This window comes from Eleutherodactylus coqui, chromosome 8 (genome assembly GCF_035609145.1).
Source record: "Eleutherodactylus coqui strain aEleCoq1 chromosome 8, aEleCoq1.hap1, whole genome shotgun sequence".
Taxonomy (NCBI): Eukaryota; Metazoa; Chordata; class Amphibia; order Anura; family Eleutherodactylidae; genus Eleutherodactylus; species Eleutherodactylus coqui.
The window spans coordinates 177,156,660-177,177,288 of NC_089844.1; the positions used below are offsets into that span (position 1 = coordinate 177,156,660).

Here is a 20,629-nt window from a genome sequence, read left to right on the forward strand (position 1 = left end):
GTTGCACTTCTTTCACAGCCTCAGATTACACCTTTTGGCGGATCCAGCCACTCTCCATACTCAGCTCTGAAAAGGGCGGTGCCCCCACACCCCTACTTTTTCTTCACCAATGGCGGGAACTTCTTGGCGGAAATAATTGGTGGGCTTTTCTTTAGAGAAGGAAAATGAAGGCTAGGCGCCATTTCGAAAATTCTCCATTCCAAATTCTCCGTTCGGGCAACTCAACTTTGTCTAGTAACATCACACAGTGTCTCTCCAACCAGTGATGCATCCTGGCCACATACATTTTCGGCTTCAAATAAAGTTTCTCACTTGATCTCTGCATCTCGCAGGGGGAAAAATTTAACCCACTTTTTATTAATTCACTTGGCGCGGAGGTATTTATCCTGTTCGTGATGCCAAGCTCTGAGCCGCAGCATCCGAGGCCCTCAGCCGAGGAGACAGAGGGGTAACAAAATAGCAACCTGTCACGGAGCCTCTATTGTCTCCTCCCAATGGCTGGCTAAGAACCCAACCTCGTTACTAATTGGGGGAGATCACGTTTAGTAATCTGGGTTACCTTAAGTTCCTGTTTTGTCACAGTAACGCCAACGTTCCTAATTCAGCAGTGGATTACCCATCTTGAATAAAGAGTAGTCCACACACAGAATGTACTTTTTCAACAAGAACCGAGAACATGCGGTCTTGTTCTTTTACTTAAACTTCTCTTCTTCCATAAGGAAATCACTTGTACATAGTAACTTCAACAGCAGTAGATTATTAGTAGGCTTACATCACTCGCCTCTTTTCTTATTCTCGTACAGTTCGGGTTTCCCAAGGCACACATGTCCTCAGTCTCAGTTATCTGATGGATCTCTCTCTTGGATGAAACTCTCTCAACTTGAAGGATTCCAAAACCTGTTCACACTCGTGGCCATCATCATCGGGTGGTTACTCACTGCTCTCACATTAGTAAGTTGCGGTCCTGCATAGGAGCACTGATGCATTCTTGGCATGTCTTGGATTCCAAAACCCGTTCACACCCGTGGCCATCATCATCAGGTGGTTACTAATGGCTCTCCTACACCCTTGCGTTCTCGGCATGTCCTGGGTTCCAAAACCCCAAAAGGGCAAGCTTCTCATAAGGAGGAATTCCGGCATGAACCGCATGTTCCTATGCAGAATCGCAATGTATGTGGTGAGTAACCACCTGATGATGATGGCCACGAGTGTGAATGGGTTTGGAATCCGTCCAGTTGAGAGAGTTTCATCCAAGAGAGATGTAAGCCCAAACTCTGGGCCACGACCTTTACGTCCCAAACATAATAATAATAATTATTGGCCACGGAAATACTTTGTTTTCCTGCAAAAGACAAAGTGATGTAATTAATTATGCACTGGCACCAACACGAAGTACAGAAGCCTCAGCGCTGCGGGGCAACAACTAGGGATTCTGAGGATAAGTGCAAGAAGGAAAAACTTCTTTCCATTTCAAAGTTTGGCCTGGTGCTGTAAGGGTTAATCTCCAAGCAGATCAAATGACACAAGCAGACAAGTAGGAAGTCCAGGAGGACCCAGAAGGTCACGAAAGTTAGACAGGAAATAAAGCAAACACAACTCTCACTCCAGAGCAAGGGATGGCAGCGGCTGGAGATCAGGAGCAAGTGAGGAGCTACAGGGGCAGGTGTACGGGGTGCGTGAGGGGCTGCAGGGGAGAGACATACACAGTGTATGGGGGGGCTGCAGGGGGGAGATGCACAGTGACATTGAAGGGCTGTTACATGGGGGAGACGTACATAGTGTATGGGGGCTGCAGGGGGGAGACGTACATAGTGTATGGGGGGCTGCAGGGGGGAGAGGTACGTGGTGTGTGAGGGGCTGCAGGGGGGAGACATATGGAGTGTGTGAGGGGCTGCAGGGGGAGATGTACATAGTCTATGGGGGGCTGCAGGGGGGAGAGGTACGTGGTGCGTGAGGGGCTGCAGGGGGAGACATATGGAGTGCGTGAGAGGCTGCAGGGGGGAGACGTACAGGGTGCATGCGGGGCTGCAGCGGGAAGATGTACGGGGTGCACGAGGGGCTGCGGGGGGAAGATGTACACAGTGTATGGGGGGCAGTACGGGGGAGACGTACATAGTGTATGGGGGCTGCAGAGGGGAGACGTACATAGTCTATGGGGGTGGCTGCAGGGGGCAGATGTACAGTGACAGAGGGGCTGCAGGCGGGAGAGGTACGGGTGTGTGAGGGGCTGCAGGGGGGTGACGTAGATTGTCTATGGGGGGCTGCAGGGGGGGAGAGGTACGTGGTGCGTGAAGGGCTGCATGGGGAGACATGGAGTGTGTGAGGGGCTGCAGGGGGAGATGTACATAGTCTATGGGGGGCTGCAGGGGGGAGAGGTACGTGGTGCGTGAGGGGCTGCAGGGGGGAGACATATGGAGTGCGTGAGGGGCTGCAGGGGGGAGACGTACAGGGTGCATGAGGGGCTGCAGCGGGAAGATGTACGGGGTGCACGAGGGGCTGCGGGGGGGAAGATGTACACAGTGTATGGGGGGCAGTAGGGGGGAGACGTACACAGTGTATGGGGGGCAGTAGGGGGGAGACGTACACAGTGTATGGGGGGCAGTAGGGGGGAGACGTACATAGTGTATGGGGGGCAGTAGGGGGGAGACGTACACAGTGTATGGGGGGCTGCAGGGGGCAGATGTACAGTGACAGTGAGGGGCTGCAGGGAGGAGACATATGGGGAGTACGAGGGAATACACAGCTGGAGGACATACAGGGTGCATGAGGGGCTGCAGAGTAGTGAGGGGAAGACATAAGGAGTGGACAAGGGGCAGGTGGGGAATGTGGTGATTTGAGGGTCTCTGAAGGTAGGGGAGACATGTTGCGGTGCGTCCTGCTGCTGTCTGCCTTGGGGTCTCTCAGAGGAGTCTTCTGTATTTCTCTCCTGGAAACATTTTTGGGGAATTCCTAAAATAGTGTAAAGGAAAATTTCTCCTCATTGCCCCTGACAACCTATCGCAGTGCAGCTCTCACGTCTTGCGCTGCTGCGGTGAAGGGACTGATCGCCGGGGACTACAGACCAGCTGTCTCTTTTACACTATTTTATAAATATGCCCCATTGTTTCTGTGATGGACTTGATGACCTCCTGATCACCCTCCCCCTTTGTCTGTGGTGATGGTCTTCTGGATGTGGTGTGTGTGTGTCACCCACTCCCATATGGCCCACTGGATGTTACATGTATTCAACCCAATGGCCATCTGGATGTGGCGTGCCCCCCCCCCCCTATGGCCCCCTGGATGTGGCGTGGGTCCCCCCCCCCCCTGCACCCTTATGGCCCACTGAATGTTGCATACGTCCAACTCTATGGCCCTCTGGGTGTGGCGCGTCCCCACGCTACATCCCTCTGGGCGTGGCGCGTCCCCACGCTACATCCCTCTGGGCGTGGCGCGTCCCTTCCCCATGGCACTTCGGACGTCGCGTGCGCCCTCCCCACCACCACCATGGACCTCTGGACGTGGCACGCCTTGGCCCTCGATTGGCCCCTAGGCATGACCTGTCTCCCCTACAAGTTGCGATCTGGAGGTTGTTTTTGCTGACTCCCTCCTGTAATGCTCTCCCTCCTCTCGCACTCCCCAGGTGGTGTCTCTGCCAGGCAAGGTGTGTCTAGTAACTGGAGCCAGCTCTGGGATTGGTGCTGGTACTGCATTGGTTTTTGCCCGTCTGGGGGCCCGTTTGGCCCTTAATGGAAGAAATGAAGAGAACTTAAAGGAGACAGCTCGGCGCTGTGAGGAGTTCTGTGACCAGAAGGTGGCGTTACTACTCACATATATTATATTGAATTTTTGTCTAATATGTGAGAACAGCTGTAGTATAAAGAACAAGGTTTACAAAATTTATAGTCCCCAATATAAATGCAGGTAGTACGCTGAGAAGTGGGTCCAGTATATATTGTGTCCGTTAGTTTGGGTCAAGCAATGCTCGTATATTTCTCTCTACATTCCTCTCTAGATGTGTGGACAGGACTACAATAACTAGCCCAACGTGAGTCGGATGTACATCCCGTCCTCCAGAATGTGTAGAGTCATATTTGCCCATGATAGCCACCCTATATAGATTGTGGAGATAGAATAGGTAGGGTTCGAGGAGAAGAAACAGAAGAGGAGGGGGAAGGAAAGAAGGTGAGAATAGGGGTAATTACCAAGAATGACCTTTGGTAGCCAGTAGCGCGTCTCCTTTGGTACCCAATGGTTGTTAAATTGTAGAAGGACATTAACATGTATATCCTGAAAAAAGAAGCCATTTCGCCCAGTAGTGCCCAAACCTTCCCAACTGGCCTTATCTGTTAGCCATCAAATGTTCCATCAAGCAGTTGTGTTTGACTATTAGAAACCTCTCCATCAATGATGGGACGTCGGGGATCTCCATTTTCTGGCAATAGACATTCTAGTTTCCGTTAACATGTAGGACATAATAAACGGGTCAGAGGCGGGGGAGTTTTCTGTGCCCATTGATAAGTGAATCATAGAATGGTAGAGTTGGAAGGCACCTCCAGGGTCATCGGGTCCGACCTCCTGCTCAGTGCAGGATCACTAAATCATCCCAGACAGATATTTGTCCAGCCTTTGTTTGAAGACTTCCATTGAAGGAGAACTCACCACCTCCCATGGTAACCTGTTCCAGTCATTGATCACCCTCACTGTAAAAAAGTTTTTCCTAATATCTAATCTTCCCCTTCCCCCTCTCCTTTCAGTTTCATCCCATTGCCTCTAGTCTTTCCTTGTACAGTTGAGAATAGGGCTGATCCCTCTGCACTGTGACAGCCCTTCAGGTATTTGTAGGCAGCTATCAAGTCTCCTCTCAGCCTTATTTTATGCAAGCTAAACATTCCCAGATCCTTTAACCCTTCTTCATAGGACATGATTTGCAGACCGCTCACCATCCTAGTAACTCTTCTCTGAACTTGCGCCAGTTTGTCTATGTCTTTTTTAAAGTGTGGTGCCCAGAACTGGACAACGTATTCCAGATGAGGTCTGACTAAGGAAGAGTAGAGGGGGATAATTCCCTCACGTGATCTGGACTCTATGCTTTTCTTAATACATCCCAAAATTGTGTTTGCCTTTTTGGCTGCTGCATCACATTGTTGACTCGTGTTCAGTCTATGATCTATGAGTATACCCAAGTCTCTTTCATATGTGCTGCTGCTGCTCAGCCCAATTCTTCCCATTCTGTATGTGCTTTTCATTTTTCTTGCCCAGATGTAGGACTTTTGTATTTAACAAGGGGAAATGCATTCTTTTAGTTGCCACCACTGTTCACGTTTTCCAGATCTTTTTGAATTATCTCTCTCTCTTCCCTTGTGGTAGCTGTCCCTCCCAGCTTTGTGTTTTCGGCATATTTGATCAGTTTTCCATCAATTCCCTCCTCCAGATCATTTATAAAAGTGTTGTGCCATACCTGGCCTCCAATAAAGGTAGAATGGAGGGTAGTGCTAGGTGTACTTGTTTCCGTAGTGGTTTAATGACCACCAGATATGTATCAGTGAACCAATTTGTTTATGGCATCTCCAGCAGATGTTGGAGTGCTGTGGTGAGATTTTGGTTAAATGCTATGGAGTCCGGAAACACCCATAGGAGGATCCTACTAGTTCCAGATGGTTTGTACAATGAGAGGTTTCCAGTTAGAGCTGGAGTGCCGGTGACCACTGATCTGCATTAGAAGATTCTTGGAGGTCTTTTTCCCAATTGATTTGAAAAGGGAGGGTGGATGGAGAAGGGAGAGATAATAGTGCTGTATAGGCCTTAGTGATGCCTTCAGCCTGCCCCCCACGGATATATATAAAGGATTTGTATTTGGTGAGTAAGGTTGTAGTCCAGGGGGTGAGTGATGAAGACAACGTCATCATTGAAGGTATTTATAAAATTCTTTGTATGTTAAAAGGATTCATGTAATTGTATGAAAGATTTCATGGTTGGTCCTTCGAACAGATCTTCCATCTTGGAGATGCCTCCGGCACGCCAGATGTCAGGCTTATATCTGGGATTTATAGTTGGATCGCCTCTAAGAGTATTTTGAATATTCAAAGAGGGAGGAAGTCATGAAGGGAGGATAATGTGTCGGATGCTGTTGGGGAGGCGGACGGGGGACACTTTATAAAGGTTTATAAGTTCAGAGTAGTCGGTCATATTGGATCCAATCTTTGGAGGGATCATCTAGCCACCAGCTTTTTAGTTAATCGAGTAATAATGTTTTTTTATACAGGGACAACTCAGGCCTCCCTGGGAGGGATGGGGGTATAATACTTTGTAAGATACCCACACTTTCTGTTTGCATCAAATGTAACACAAGGGGCGCTGTGTCGGAAAATGATGAACAGCCTGGCTGTAATGCCTGTCTGACCCCTTGCGAGTGTAAAGCGGTAGTGGCTTGTATAAGAGTAGGGGCGGAGCTTGGCACTTTGTATCCTAAATAACATGGGGGAGGGGCTCACTTATTTTCTTTCCTGTATTTTTCTCTGATACCTCATTCTGGGGGGGCGCTGTTGCATTGCTGTCTATAGGAAATCTTTGGTGCTGGTGTAGTGTTGAGATGTGGTACTACAAGTGTATAACTCTCCCCTCTCCCGCAGCCTCTGCTGGTTCCCGGAGACCTGACTGATGAGACGGTGCTTCGGGGGATGGTGGAGCAGACGGTGGCGCACTTTGGCCAGCTGGATGTGCTGGTGAATAGCGGAGGGATACTGATCATGGAGGGTATTGAGGAAACGACTCTGCAGGACTATGACCGAGCAATGAACGTAAACGTCCGGTGAGAAGAGATGCTTGGATGCTCCATCGTGAGCGACGCTGGTCACATGACCATACTGGTGGCAGATCCATCAAAAGACGGACACCAACGGCACTAAATAAAGCCTGCTGACTATAACGGCCTCCATCAGGTTTCCATCATGGTGTCCGTCATTCTCCTGCGCTATTCTTTGGCATCTGTCATGACATCCCTGGACTGAGTCTCCTATATAGTCTTATATAGGGTGGCGGTTTTGGGCACGCTGGGTGTCTTGGCCGCCCGTCTGTCACAGACATATACAAGGGGCAGTAGAGGGCTCTGGAATGGCGTTTCCTGCTTTTCTTCAGGATGTGGGTGTAACGGTGAAATAACTGCCCCTCTGCCCCCAGGTCCCTGCTGCTCCTCACTCAGCTGGCGGTCCCGCATCTCATCAAGACCAAGGGGAACATCGTGAACGTCTCCAGCGTCGCCGGACTGAGATCGGTGAGCGCTGACGGATCCTCCCAGGCTCCGCCCCTCTGGCAAGATCAAAACAGGAAAGGATCCTCAGCAGTAGTGAAATAAGGGTTTTTAAAGAATTGTGACTGCAGCTTTGGGTGTGACTGGAGTATTACATGATGAAACGGCAGAATAGTGAGCGCAGCTCTAGAGGTTACTGGAGTATAAGACAAGATGGAACATCAGAATAGTGACAGCAGCTCTAGAGGTTACTGCAGCATAAGACATCCCAAGTACAGCCACCATATAGAGCACAGCGGCATGACCTCCTTGTGATGTTTTCCTCCTCCGGCCCCCTCCCACCAGTCATTGGACGCTCTTGTCTTGCAGTTCCCGGGGGCCGTCGTCTACTGTATGTCCAAGGCTGCGGTTGACCAGTTGACCAGATGTGCAGCTCTGGGTGAGTAACTTCCTGTAATCCATAGATACACCTACTGGTTGATACCAGCTGGCACTAGCACTTGTGGTGATAAAATGTTTAGTCCATCCATTGCTGGATTGATTCGCTGATTCTCTCGGTCATTAGTTGTTCTCTCGGGATCCATCATGTAATAATAAATGACCGATCATATGACTGGCGGTAAATATTGGCGTCTGCATGTGGGGCGAGTCTCTGGGAGGCGGTCGTGTTCGTGTGGAGTTTGCCTATGAAAGGCGACATCTGCAACAGTCTTAAATCCGACCTCGATGGATTCCTGTGAGTCAGCTGCGGGCGGCTGGACACCATTGCCAGTGCTTATTGTGCGCCGTCGGAGGAATAAGGATGATGCGTGGATCACAGGAGGGCAACTGTCAAGCCACGCCCACTTTTAAAGACTACGGTAAAAAAAAAAGAAAACCCTTAATTAGTCGTTTGACAGGGTGTATTTCAGTCCCGTTTGGTCTACATGCCGTTGCTTATGACCTGTATCATATGTTATCTGCTGCTCCTAATAATCCCTCTCTCTACGCAGATCTGGCGAGTAAACAAGTTCGAGTGAATGCCGTCTGGTGAGTAGAAACATCACATGTCCTACATACTGGTCTGAAGTCTAGATGTGACTGCAGCTCTGGATGTGACTACAGAATGAGACATGATGTCATAGCAGAATTGTGACTGCAGTGCAGCGCCAAAGGAGCGGGCCCACAGCTGAGGAGACAGCGGGGTAGATGGAGGCTTTGTCATGGGGCTCTCCCATCTCCTACACTGAGGGTAGCATGGGACCTGACCAAGTTACTGCTGGGGGAGTTTCACAGGGTAACCCAATATGCAGTTTACCTTCGGTCCTTTTTGCCACTCGTGACGCCACCATTCCATCATCTGTGGTGAATCCAATGTGGGTAATAAAGTATTCCACACGCAGGAATAACGTTATTAGCAAAACCGGGAACGGTCGGTTGAGCTCCTTTACTTGCAGAAAAAGCACTATGTACAGTCCAAACTTTACATATGCCAGCAGGGTAACGGTGCAAACACAGAAGTGGTGCAACAGAGAGGATTCAGAGGATGACAGACCAGTCCACAGTCCTAGTTATCTGTGGGGTTCTGTTCCCGGCTACTCTCCTTCTCTCTACTGGTACACACTCGCATCTGGAAAAGCCACTGAGCACTGCATGGCGGCTCCTCTCACTCAGTGCTTAGGGGTAACACTGGCACATCCTGGGTAGGCTGGTTCCAGGAAAAGCAACAGGGAATCACTCAGCTTCTTCCATTCGGTCCACACACAGATTGATGTGCGTCTGTGGGGTTCACTCACTTGCAGACTAGGCTCTCTCACTTGCTTGCAAGACTAACTTGTACTCTTCAACTGCTGCAAGAAAACTAACTAACTTGCACTCACCTTGCTAAAGCATATATGAAACATGATCAAGTGACACACAACACGATACATATTCCAGACATAACCCAGACGTTAACACATTCAGTGCTGCAGAGGTGCAATACACATCAAATTCATTCACATAGAAGACACTGACAATACATAGGCACAAGGCAAACACTTTCCACTTATGGAGGGGCCCCGTTAACTCTAGGCCATTACAGCAGCTCTGGATGTAAATCTAGAATGAGACATAAAGGCAGAGTTAGGACTGCAGGTCTGGGAGTGAGTGGAGAATAAGATATGACATGATAGAACAGTTGTGTCTACTAGTTCTGGGTGTGAGTGGAAATATAAATTCTTTATTAGGGGTATATTAAAAAACATAAATGGGCTAACACACAAACAAAAAATATATAAACCAAAAAAGTCCGTTACTTTTTGGTATATCACTGGCCTCCACTCAAAGACCGGATATGTGTGTGGGGCCAGATAGCAGATCAGTGCTACAGGTAAGTGATAGAAAGAACTTAGTCACTTCCAAAACTGGTAAAGATCATGCAGCATCAAGATTTGGAGGTAGGATGCTCCTCCAACTTGATATTGAGATGCTGCAGTGATCTACCAGAGTGATTGCTGTCTTAGACAGTATCCAACATAGGGACGTGTCAGTATCTCAAACTCTTTGGCATCAATCACAGGCAAAGAGAAAGAGTTTTCCTATAATAAGGATTTTTCACAATCGGACACTCATAGTCAAAGTGTTAGAATGAATTGTGCTCGACGCGTTTCCCCACAAGAAAAAATGTGGTTCATCAGGAGCTCAGATGGGTTCGACAGGCATTCGTATAGCACTGTTTATAGTAATGAATTAACAAACGATATTTTAAAATGAAGTCAGATAGTACAGATAGTGCAATGACTTAGAGGCAATCTGTATGATTGCTCAGTATCTCAGATGCATAGAAGCAAAATTGCGTATTCAGGCATCAACTAAAGAAATACACGTGCACTCCCAGTATTAGTATGCAGAGTATGGTCTCTATGCTTGATCTTAGTTGATGGGAGCTTATCAGTAGGAGGTCTGAGAGATATTGGCTCAATATATTATGAAAACTGCAGCCAAAGTATAGGCTCCCTGGGTAACAGAGCTATAAAGCTGAAAATCTGGATGCAGTATCAGCTTGGCAGTTTAAATGATAGCCCAGTGTCATCAGGACTGTCTCGTCTAGATGATATAACGGAGATAAGAGGAGGATGTTAGGTATATAGGAGGTGGTCACCATATGAGTGTGGCCGCCTCTATAACCAAAATAGACTTCAGACCCAGGCTGAAACTATAGGCTTAATTTCAAATAGTATCAAGAGCCTCCCTGCATGCTACCAGATATAGAGCAGCAGCAGGTTTCTCTGATCTACTCCTTCCTACAGAAGATAGTTGTTATGCCCATGCATCAAAAAGTCAAAAAGCACCAAAAATAAATAAATAAATAAATAAAGAGGTAAAGCCTGTGGCTCTGATGGTGAGCCACAGGGGTAATGCAGGAGTGTATGTGTCAGCCTCTCATATACTGATTACTGGACCGCCTTGATGGGAGGAGAGTAATAAGTGAGCCAATCAGCGGCTCACAAAAATAAAGGGGACCCGACTATGCAAATATCCATACTGCAGCTCTAATTAGAGTGTTTAAGATGAGAATCCACAGTTGCAACATGCTTATCAGCATATTGCCGGCAAGGGGGTTAGATAGACCAGTGCATAGCGGTGTCTGATCGCTCACCGCTATGCCAGATTGTTCAGAGATTATGCTAGTAGCTCCTACCAGCATAGGAGGCTACTGCACATGTGTGTGATGTCATCACGTGGTCACGTGATCGCCAGAATGGTCACATGACCGCCAGGAAGGTCCTGGTGGCAACAGAGATGGAATGCAAGCCCTATATGAATCGGAGGGCAACCACAGCGACCTGAGCCAGGATTAAAAATTTAGAGCTGCTGAATAAAGGTGTATTTGCAATGTCTGTACTTTCCTTTATATATTATTGTTTGTAAAGGACAATTATAGATGGTACCCATTATGAAGATGTTCTTTCAGGTAAATATACACATCCAGTAGTATATAATGGTACTCAAATGCAGAATAAATATGATGCCACACAAATAAATGTTTAGATGATCTGATATCAAATATGTACACCATAATAGGATGTACAGGCTGAAAGAGAACATGGAACGGTCTATTCGGAGGAGAACATATTAATAGATCTTTATCCGGGGAAAAAAGCACAAATGCTGTTTGAATTAATCCAGGAAACAATTAAAGCATAGACTTTCATTGAGGCCAAGTGGATTCAGACTGTTCATACGAAAAATCCATGCCGCTTCTTTTTGTAACAGCCGCTGGTCCACATTGCCCCTTCTCCCATGTGTGCATAACAATTCTATGCCTTGAAATTTTAGCGTATTTGCATCACCATTATGCGTTGACCAAATATAGTCCGCTAAAGGTGTAGATTCTCGTCTTTCTATGTTTCCTATGTGGCCAAGTATCCTGCGCCGGAACTGCTGTATCGTCTTCCCTATGTAGTTTTTTGGGCAGGGGCAGGTGGCCATGTAAATGATATTACGAGTCTTGCAGTTAATAAAGTCTTGGCACTGGAAAGTCTGGTTGGAAACAGCACACGTGAAAGAATTAGCTTTTAGAATGAAGGGGCAAGCGGCACAGGTAGGGCATGGAAAAGTGCCTACTGGTCTGTTTTGACCTAACCAGGTCAGTCTGGATTCGTCAGGATGTAAATGACTTTTGACGAGATGATATTTTAAATTGTGGCCTCGTCTGTAAGTAATGCATGGTTTCATAGGTATGTGATCTCTGATATCCGGATCATTTTTGAGAATGTCCCAATAATGAGATAAAATCTCTCGTATCTGCACCGAAGCTGTATCAAAGGTGCCTATCACTCGTGGAGAATGTTCAACAGCCCGTACTCGTGGTGTTAGTAATGTAGTGCGAGGCTGTTGAGATGCATATTGATAGGCTTTCATGACTACGTCCTCAGGGTACCCCCTTGTTGTAAAGCGTTTCATTAGTTTTTTACTTTCTTGGAAGAAGGAAGCTTCATCTGAACAATTACGGCGTAGACGAAGGAACTGGCCCTTAGGAATACCGCGTTTCAAGGGTGTAGGATGGTAACTCTGCCAGCCCAATAGACTATTGGTAGCAGTCTGCTTCCGGTGCAAAGTTGACGAGATGGTGCCATCCTCGTTCTTAGAGATCCGAGGTTTCAAGGAAGGGTAATGATGTCGGGTGGATGTCACTAGTGACACGTAGATTTAAAGTGTTCACATTTAGTGCATCCACGAAGGTCTCCAAGGATGAGGGAGTCCCCTTCCATAGAACGAGGATGTCGTCTATATAGCGTAACCAGAGGATGATATTGTCGGACCAGAGTGGATTATTGTAAATGACCCTTTCCTCTCACCAGCCCAGGTACAGATTAGCATAAGATGGGGCACATGGCGTCCCCATCGCTGTACCCCTGAGCTGGTGGAAGTACTCGGAGTCAAACACAAAATAATTGTGCTTCAAGATGAATTCCAGTAGGTCAACGACACACTGGTTGTGGCTATTGTAATGTGCACCCCTTTGTTGGAGAAAGGAAGACACTGCTGTCAAACCGCCGTCATGAGGGATGGAGCTGTACAATGCTTCGATGTCTAGTGATGCTAAGATGACATCGGGTTCGATTGTAATGCCATCAAGAATACGCAGGACGTCCATCGTATCTCTAACATACGATCTCAATGAGAGAACGTATGGGCGCAAGATCTTATCAATGTAAATGCTAACATTCTGGGTGAGATTGTTTACCCCCGATACGATAGGACGTCCCTTGATAGGGTTAGTACCCTTATGCACCTTTGGCAGTGCATAAAACGTAGCGATGGTTGGAGTTGGAGGGTACATGAAGCGGTATTCATTGGTATCAATATTCCCAGCAGCCAGTTCCCGTTGTAAAAGATCACGCAGTAGGACCAAAAATGAATTTGTTGGGTCATATGAGAGAGTACCATAGGTGGAGGGATCATTCAAAAGTCGGCGGCACATGTCAATATATTGTGATCTATTAAGAATCACAATATTGCCGCCTTTATCAGCTGGCTTTATAATAATCGCAGAATTTTTTTTCGAGATTTTTGAGTGCCTTAGTTTCCCCTTGTGTCAGATTGGAATGTGGACCTAAAGAGGTTTTCAAGGTTTTAAGATCGTTTTTTACCAATCTCTCGAAGATGTCTATTTCCGGACTATGCAGTGCCGGGGGATTGTATCTACAGGAAGGTTTAAGGTCCGTAAAAGGACCCATGCCTTCAATTCTCATATTCTCATTCTCGAGATCCTGCAGAATCTGAAGGCCCTGAAGATCTGCCAAATCCAGGCCCATTGCTCTGAGTCGTTCTTTATCTTTGATGGCAAAAAATTTTTTCCATCTTAGTTTGCGGGTGAAGAGGGAGATGTCCTTCGTCCACACGAACGGGTTAAAACGGGTCGTGGGGACGAAGGACAGCCCCCTCTCCAACAGGCCCAGCTCCTGTGATGTAAGATTATAATCAGACAAGTTGACAACTTGCAACTTGTCTTCAATGGGAATTAGGTCCGTCTCAGATATGGGTAACATGTTCGAGTCCGTTCCTGTGCAGTCTCTATGGTCCGGATGAGAGGTTGGGGGAAGAAGCAGAGTAGAGGATGTCAGGGGGGGGGGGGGGGGGCTGCGGCCCTTCGCGTCTCTGCATACTAATGCTGGGAGTGCACGTGTATTTCTTTAGTTGATGCCTGAATACGCAATTTTGCTTCTATGCATCTGAGATACTGAGCAATCATACAGATTGCCTCTAAGTCATTGCACTATCTGTACCATCTGACTTCATTTTAAAAAATCGTTTGCTAATTCATTACTACAAACAGTGCTATACGAATGCCTGTCGAATCCATCTGAGTTCCTGATGAACCACAATTTTCTATTGTGGGGAAACGCGTCGAGCACAATTCATTCTAACACTTTGACTATGAGTGTCCGATTGTGAAAAATCCTTATTATAGGAAAACTCTTTCTCTTTGCCCGTGATTGATGCCAAAGAGTTTGAGATACTGACACGTCCCTATGTTGGATACTGTCTAAGACAGCAATCACTCTGGTGGATCACTGCAGCATCTCAATATCAAGTTGGAGGAGCATCTTACCTCCAAATCTTGATGCTGCATGATCTTTACCAGTTTTGGAAGTGACTAAGTTCTTTCTATCACTTACCTGTAGCACTGATCTGCTATCTGGCCCCACTCACATATCCGGTCTTTGAGTGGAGGCCAGTGATATACCAAAAAGTAACTGACTTTTTTGGTTTATATATTTTTTGTTTGTGTGTTAGCCCATTTATGTCTTTTAATATACCCCTAATAAAGAATTTATATTTTAGTCTGTTACTGTGAAAAGGGCTTACCTGTAGTTATATAGACTTTTTCCGTCCCTGTGATTGGGTGTGAGTGGAGAATGATGTGTATTGCCTAGCTGTAGCACTGAAAGAGTTAACTGTCTGGTATGTAAGCTGACTGTCTGGGAAATGTATCCATTTGTTTGTCATGTGACCTTGTGAGATATATGTACTTGCAAGGTGTGTGCAAGGGGCTGTTGTTTTGTTCTGGGTTCTGAGAGAGTTCACATATCCGGTCTTTGAGTGGAGGCCAGTGATATACCAAAAAGTAACTGACTTTTTTGGTTTATATATTTTTTGTTTGTGTGTTAGCCCATTTATGTCTTTTAATATACCCCTAATAAAGAATTTATATTTTAGTCTGTTACTGTGAAAAGGGCTTACCTGTAGTTATATAGACTTTTTCCGTCCCTGTGATTGGGTGTGAGTGGAGAATGATGTGTATTGCCTAGCTGTAGCACTGAAAGAGTTAACTGTCTGGTATGTAAGCTGACTGTCTGGGAAATGTATCCATTTGTTTGTCATGTGACCTTGTGAGATATATGTACTTGCAAGGTGTGTGCAAGGGGCTGTTGTTTTGTTCTGGGTTCTGAGAGAGTTCTAAGGAAGGAAGGAGACAAGGCAGCTGTCTGTGGGCACCATCAGCTCACAGATACAGGAGATGGAGGAGACCGAGAGGTCGTGCAGCGTGGAGTAGCCAATGCGTGTGGACCAGTAGGGAGAGAGAGCTTGAGGAGTAAGAGTATACCCCTGGCCAGGGCCTACATATAACTTGAACTGTGGATTCTCCTGCATCCTCATGAATTCTCCCTGTTGCACCACTAAGCCAGTTGCTGCTAAATTGTGGAAGTCAAGTAAAACGTCCTGCCACCCGTTCATTTCTGGAGGCTGTGCCTTAAAGAGTACATGTGTGTGTGTGTGTGTGTGTGTGTGTGTGTGTGTGTGTGTGTGTGTGTATTTACTCCGCCGATTAGGAATTTCCCCAATCAAGCTACGCGACAGAGAATTTACTTTAACAGCAGGAATCCGCATGGTAGAAGAAACAGGGGGCATCACAAGTGACAAAAGGACTAAGGTATTTTCCCAAGTACCCGCCCCCCTCCTCCCCCCCGTTTAAGCAGACTGGCCCTAGGGCTTTATACGCGTCACCGGTTACCCACCAGGTGGGAGACGGTAGAGCCAACGTGAATGACACAAAAATCTATCCCGCTGTCTCCTAGGCCGTGGCCCGCTCCTCGGTCGCTGCAACTGCAGCTCTGGCTGTGACTACAGAATGAGACATGATGTCCTAGCAGAATTGTGACTGCAGCTCTTGGTGTGACTACAGAATGGGACATATCATAGCAGAATTGTGACTGCAGCTCTAGGTGTTACTACAGAATGAGACATGATGTCCTAGCAGAATTGTGACTGCAGCTCTGGGTGTGACTGGAGAATAAAACATGATATAATAGTAGGGTTGTAACAGAAAACAAGCTATTTCTTGTAGCAGACCCCTTCAGCCGCAGCTGTGTTGACCAGTGACGACGGGGGGTGCAACGGCTGGTCTCAGCTCTGTGTCTTCGTTGGAGCGGTGGAGTTCAGATGCTGCAAACGTTTCTGCTGTCGTTCTGGGGAGGTCAGCAGTCACCCCCCTCTGCCCTTGTTACATGTCAGGGGGGCTCTCCGTCACAGAAATTGCCACACCCGACCGGCAGCGTGCGACTGGAGTCAGGCGCTGGCCCCGCAATTCTGTTCAAATATCTTGTCTTGTTATTGGCCTTCTGCTCCGCCTCATCACTGATTGCATGTTGTGTCTCTCAGCCCAGGGGTCATTATAACGGAGATCCATCGGCGCGCTGGCCTGGACGAGGCGCAGTACACTCAGGTACGCAATATCGCCTATTTCACCAGATTTTTACTGTTTTGCTATTTTCTTACCATTATCCTTCTCCCGCTGCAGTTCCTGCAGGACAGCCGACGCACACACCCTCTGGGGCGGCCAGGCACCGTGGAGGAAGTGGCCCGGACAATTGCCTTCCTGGCATCTGATTCTGCATCTTTTATCACCGGGGTAACCATGCCAATAGACGGAGGACTCCATGCCACGTGCCCAAGATAACACTGTGTACAATGATCAATAAACACGGAAGAACATTTCCGTGAATTTCATGAAACCATTTTGAACTTTACTGTAACTGGTTCTGCATATTCAGGTTACAACAACCCAATGCAGCATGACATGAAGAATCACAACACAGCCATAGATGAATGATCATTTGGTTATCATGCCTTTAGAGGTGATTGCTTTAGCAGAGTTATTGAAGATATAGCCTGTAATGTTCTTGGGAGGATGTCTCCTCTGTGGTGGGTGACAGGGCTAGCTTTGCTAACAGATATTGATTCAACTCTTTACATGCACTGTCCAATTTATATTAACCTCTGCTGTTCGGCTCCATTCACATTTCATTACAATATTCACTTCGTACTCACAATTCTGTTCTGTCACGCGATACCTGGAAGGACGCCTACAGGGACAATTCATCAGTGTAGTAGCTGACTAGCACTGTTTCCACCGGAGGCTAGCTTACAGAATATGCAGAGAGGTCCTTGTACAACTTATCTTCTCCTTTAACTCCAACTCCGTCCCTCTTCCTCAGAGCTAGTGACTCAGTAATTCCCTTTACAGTGTGGACTGGCCCAAACAAAAAATGAGCATTGCCCACATGGCAGGGTGGATAACGACTCCAAGGACTCTCTGTCATGGCCTTTTTCTGAGCAGACAGGCTGCTTCTTCTCCTCTTTTCCTCTCTATTCCCAACACTGAACTCTGCTGTTTTGCCCCTCCCCCATTCCTGGGGATCCCTTGCAAAAGCTGATACAATTCAGTTGTGCAAAAGCTCATGCACTTTGCAAAATCTGCTGAGGGTCTGCTTGATAACCAAAATCACATCTCATCTGTACACTTTTAACCCTTATATTACTGCACAGTCTGAACTGGTGCAAGGTTCTCCAGGTTTTAAACAGTGCATACAATATACATTATGTGGAAAATATGCTTTATGCAACCACATAACTTTGCACTGGGGTGTAACATGGACTTTGGTTCCGGGGTGTAACCAGGCAATGGACGCTCCAATCACAGGCCTCCATACTTCTGCCACCTCACGGCTTAACAGCCTACCAGGTTCTTTGGTTTATCCGTGCTGCTGTCCTATCAGGGCTGAATCTGCCGGCAGCCAATGAAAATGAACTGGTCGCCAGGCAGATTATTAATAGCTCAGTTGCAGGGCAGGTTAACTAGTGGTTAACCCCTGCTTGCCCTTCAGAAATGAAATGCTTACATATAATGGCAAAGGCGTTTTCGTAGGACCCATTTATGGGCCACTACACAATTACCTAAGACAGTTTACACCGTACAACATAACATATATGATGAGGCATACTGCTGAGTTCAGGATATAATCACCATACCTATGAAGAACTATATGGTACCTGGAAGGGTCAAAGCCCTCATGTAGTCCTCAAGTTGCTGAAATACGTTTGTGTGTGGGTCGGGGTTGATAAGCCACACCAAATTCCCCAGATTTTGTAGAATTTATCTGGGCACTTTTTATTTTTATATACTATTGTTTCATATGAGAGATAGAGTTGACTAGGCTACACCATTGGGGGAGCGTCGGGGCTCTCCTATCCCTCCTGTGCAATGCCAAAGCCTTCCGGGCCAGAAACAGCACCTCACTAAGAAAAATGCAGATATGGAATTGCCACTGCTCTTCATCCAGTATACCCAGTAAACATTCAGCTAGGTTTGGTGGACATGGCACCAAGAAATCTGAAACATCCGTCCAGAAGGGGTATGCCATCAGACAGCTCTGTATCAGAAGGTTAAAGTTAGCGTTGGGTAGCTGACAGCGATGACATTTCGTATTTGGGGTTCTATTCTCCTAAAGAGTCTGCTCTTGATGTACAATGTGTAGTTGGATCATTTTGTTGTTAGCTGCTAGTGAGACCGAAGTGTAGGAGGACATTGCAGAACTCCACTCCTCTTCAGAGAGCAAGGGGCTTATTTCTCGCCATTTGTCAAAGACCCCCAGCTCCATGTATGAGATTTAACTTGAATTAGGTATTTTACAACAATGAGCGACCTTATCCAGAGGCGTAGCTTTAAGCTCCTGGGCCCCAATGCAAAATCAGTAACAGGGCCCCCAACTATAATGCTTTATTCATAGTACTGGACTTCCTATATGGAGAAGAGAGGCCTTATTGGCCCCCTAAGGCTTGTGGGTCCGGGTACAACTGCATCCCCTGCATCCTCTATAGTTACGCCCCTGACCTTATCATTGCTATCCGGATACGTGGGTAGCCAGTGAACATTTAAGTCTTACAGGTCTATGCCGCAACGACTGATGCTGGTGAGGAAACCATTGAAGATTTTTATGCCAATGTCCAGAAAACTCTAAACGAAGTGCCAAGGAAGGACATTGTTTACTTTATGGGCGACTTCAATTGCAAAGTCAGCAGTCAGCCAGAAGCAACCATCACAGGAAGATTTGGGCTTGGGGAAAGAAATGCAGCCGGTGATCCCCTGGTACACTTCTGCTAAGAAAATTGGCTCAGGATAGTAAACACATGGTTTATGCAACGCAAACGCCGACTGTAAACGTGGACATCTCCCAACGGCGTCTATCAAAATCGGATTGAATACATCCTGTGTCATCATTGTTGGCGAAGTTCAGTCATTGCAATAAAAACCTTTCCTGGCACTGACTGCGGCACTGATCATGGACTGCTTGCAGCTAAGATCAAGATCCAATTCCATAGCATTAAGAAAGATGCTCCATTTAGAAAAGTTGACACCTCTAAAATCCCCCAATCATACGCAATTCAGGAAGCAAGCAGATTCCAACTGCTTGACACATCAGAAAAGTATGCAGAGGAACTATGGAACGATATACAGTCCACAGTTATGGAAACAGCTAGTAAGCATCTCATATATTTCAAATGCAGGAGTCCGGCTATTGTGAAGAACCTTGCTTTTATTCCAATAACTTTGTGCTCATACAGACAAACAGAGTACGCGTTTCGGTTCGCAGAACCTTGCTCACCTCTAACTGACAGACATTGTATGGACTTTTAAAAGGCTTAACATATAATTAGTGAATTAAAAACACGTAGTTAACCCCTGCATTGATTATCTCAACCTTGTTGTCATGGTCAGTTCCTCCTGCAGGAAATGACACACGTCTATTTGTATATAGAATATATAGTATATAGTAAATAGCATATATTGTAGGACAAAAAATGAATATTTAAATAGACTTGATGGACATTGTAATGAAAGGATCAGAGTTTTAAGGAATTTAAGGCAATTTACTTATTGATCCATATATAAACCACAGACAATTTATGTGGTAGCATATTAATATATGTAAGGATAACATACTTTGAGGAAAGAACAATGTTTGTGGATCATCATATCATGTACCGACTTAACATAACAGGATAAGGTTATTCATTTGGTATGTTGTAAATATTATTACATAAACATATAGAAAAAAAAAAAAAAACTAGAAAAACGCAAGAAAAACGCAAAAGAAACACAAAAGAAAAAACAAGAAATTATTACTGTTTTTGTTGGAACTAATATATGTACATAAGATCTGTTCTATAATTCATCCCTTTTGGGTATCTGGTATTTAAATTTAGGATCCAAAAGGCTTCCCTTTTGAACACTTTTTCCGGACTAACCGCACCTTTCTTTTTATTTGTTACCTTTTCTATCCCAAAGAATGAAAAATTGTCTATCATCCCTGCATGTTTTTCACAAAAATGTTTAGCTGCACCTGAGCTGCTCGTATTACCTTTTTTAATATTGCGGATATGTTCACTAATCCGAGTTTTTAATTTTCGTGTGGTGCATCCTATATAGTCTACATTGCATTCATTGCAGCGGATTATATAAACCACATTAGTAGTACTGCAATTAATATAACTCCATATTTTGTACTCTTTCATGTGATTACTGTCAAAAAAGCTTTCCTTCTTGACAGCTAAATGACAGACAGTGCATCTTGAATTGCCGCACCTGTAGAAACC

The 20,629-nt window shown here is 46.1% G+C and overlaps 1 protein-coding gene across 2 annotated transcripts; it reads left to right on the plus strand.

Annotated features, from left to right (window-relative positions):
• Positions 1-1,115: 1,115 nt before the first annotated feature.
• LOC136577239 (3-oxoacyl-[acyl-carrier-protein] reductase FabG-like) lies at positions 1,116-16,707 on the plus strand. Of its 2 annotated transcripts, none has more exons than XM_066577053.1 (8): positions 1,116-1,177; positions 3,620-3,790; positions 6,609-6,787; positions 7,156-7,249; positions 7,595-7,664; positions 8,218-8,254; positions 16,355-16,418; positions 16,494-16,707. In XM_066577053.1, exons 1-8 carry the CDS (start codon positions 1,139-1,141, stop codon positions 16,650-16,652), a joined length of 813 nt encoding a protein of 270 aa, XP_066433150.1. In that variant the 5' UTR covers positions 1,116-1,138; the 3' UTR covers positions 16,653-16,707. The 2 variants fall into 2 exon arrangements, with proteins under 2 accessions (XP_066433150.1, XP_066433151.1); XM_066577054.1 differs by lacking the exon at positions 1,116-1,177 and adding an exon at positions 1,507-1,643.
• Positions 16,708-20,629: the final 3,922 nt, after the last annotated feature.

Bases quoted from the DNA above. Each gene is read 5' to 3' on its own strand.
- LOC136577239 (XM_066577053.1), top strand. From the start codon at position 1,139: ATGAACCGCATGTTCCTATGCAGAATCGCAATGTATGTG. The intron at 7,250-7,594 runs GTGAGCGCTGAC...CTTGTCTTGCAG, and splicing joins GCGTCGCCGGACTGAGATCG to TTCCCGGGGGCCGTCGTCTA. The intron at 7,665-8,217 runs GTGAGTAACTTC...CTCTCTACGCAG, and splicing joins GACCAGATGTGCAGCTCTGG to ATCTGGCGAGTAAACAAGTT.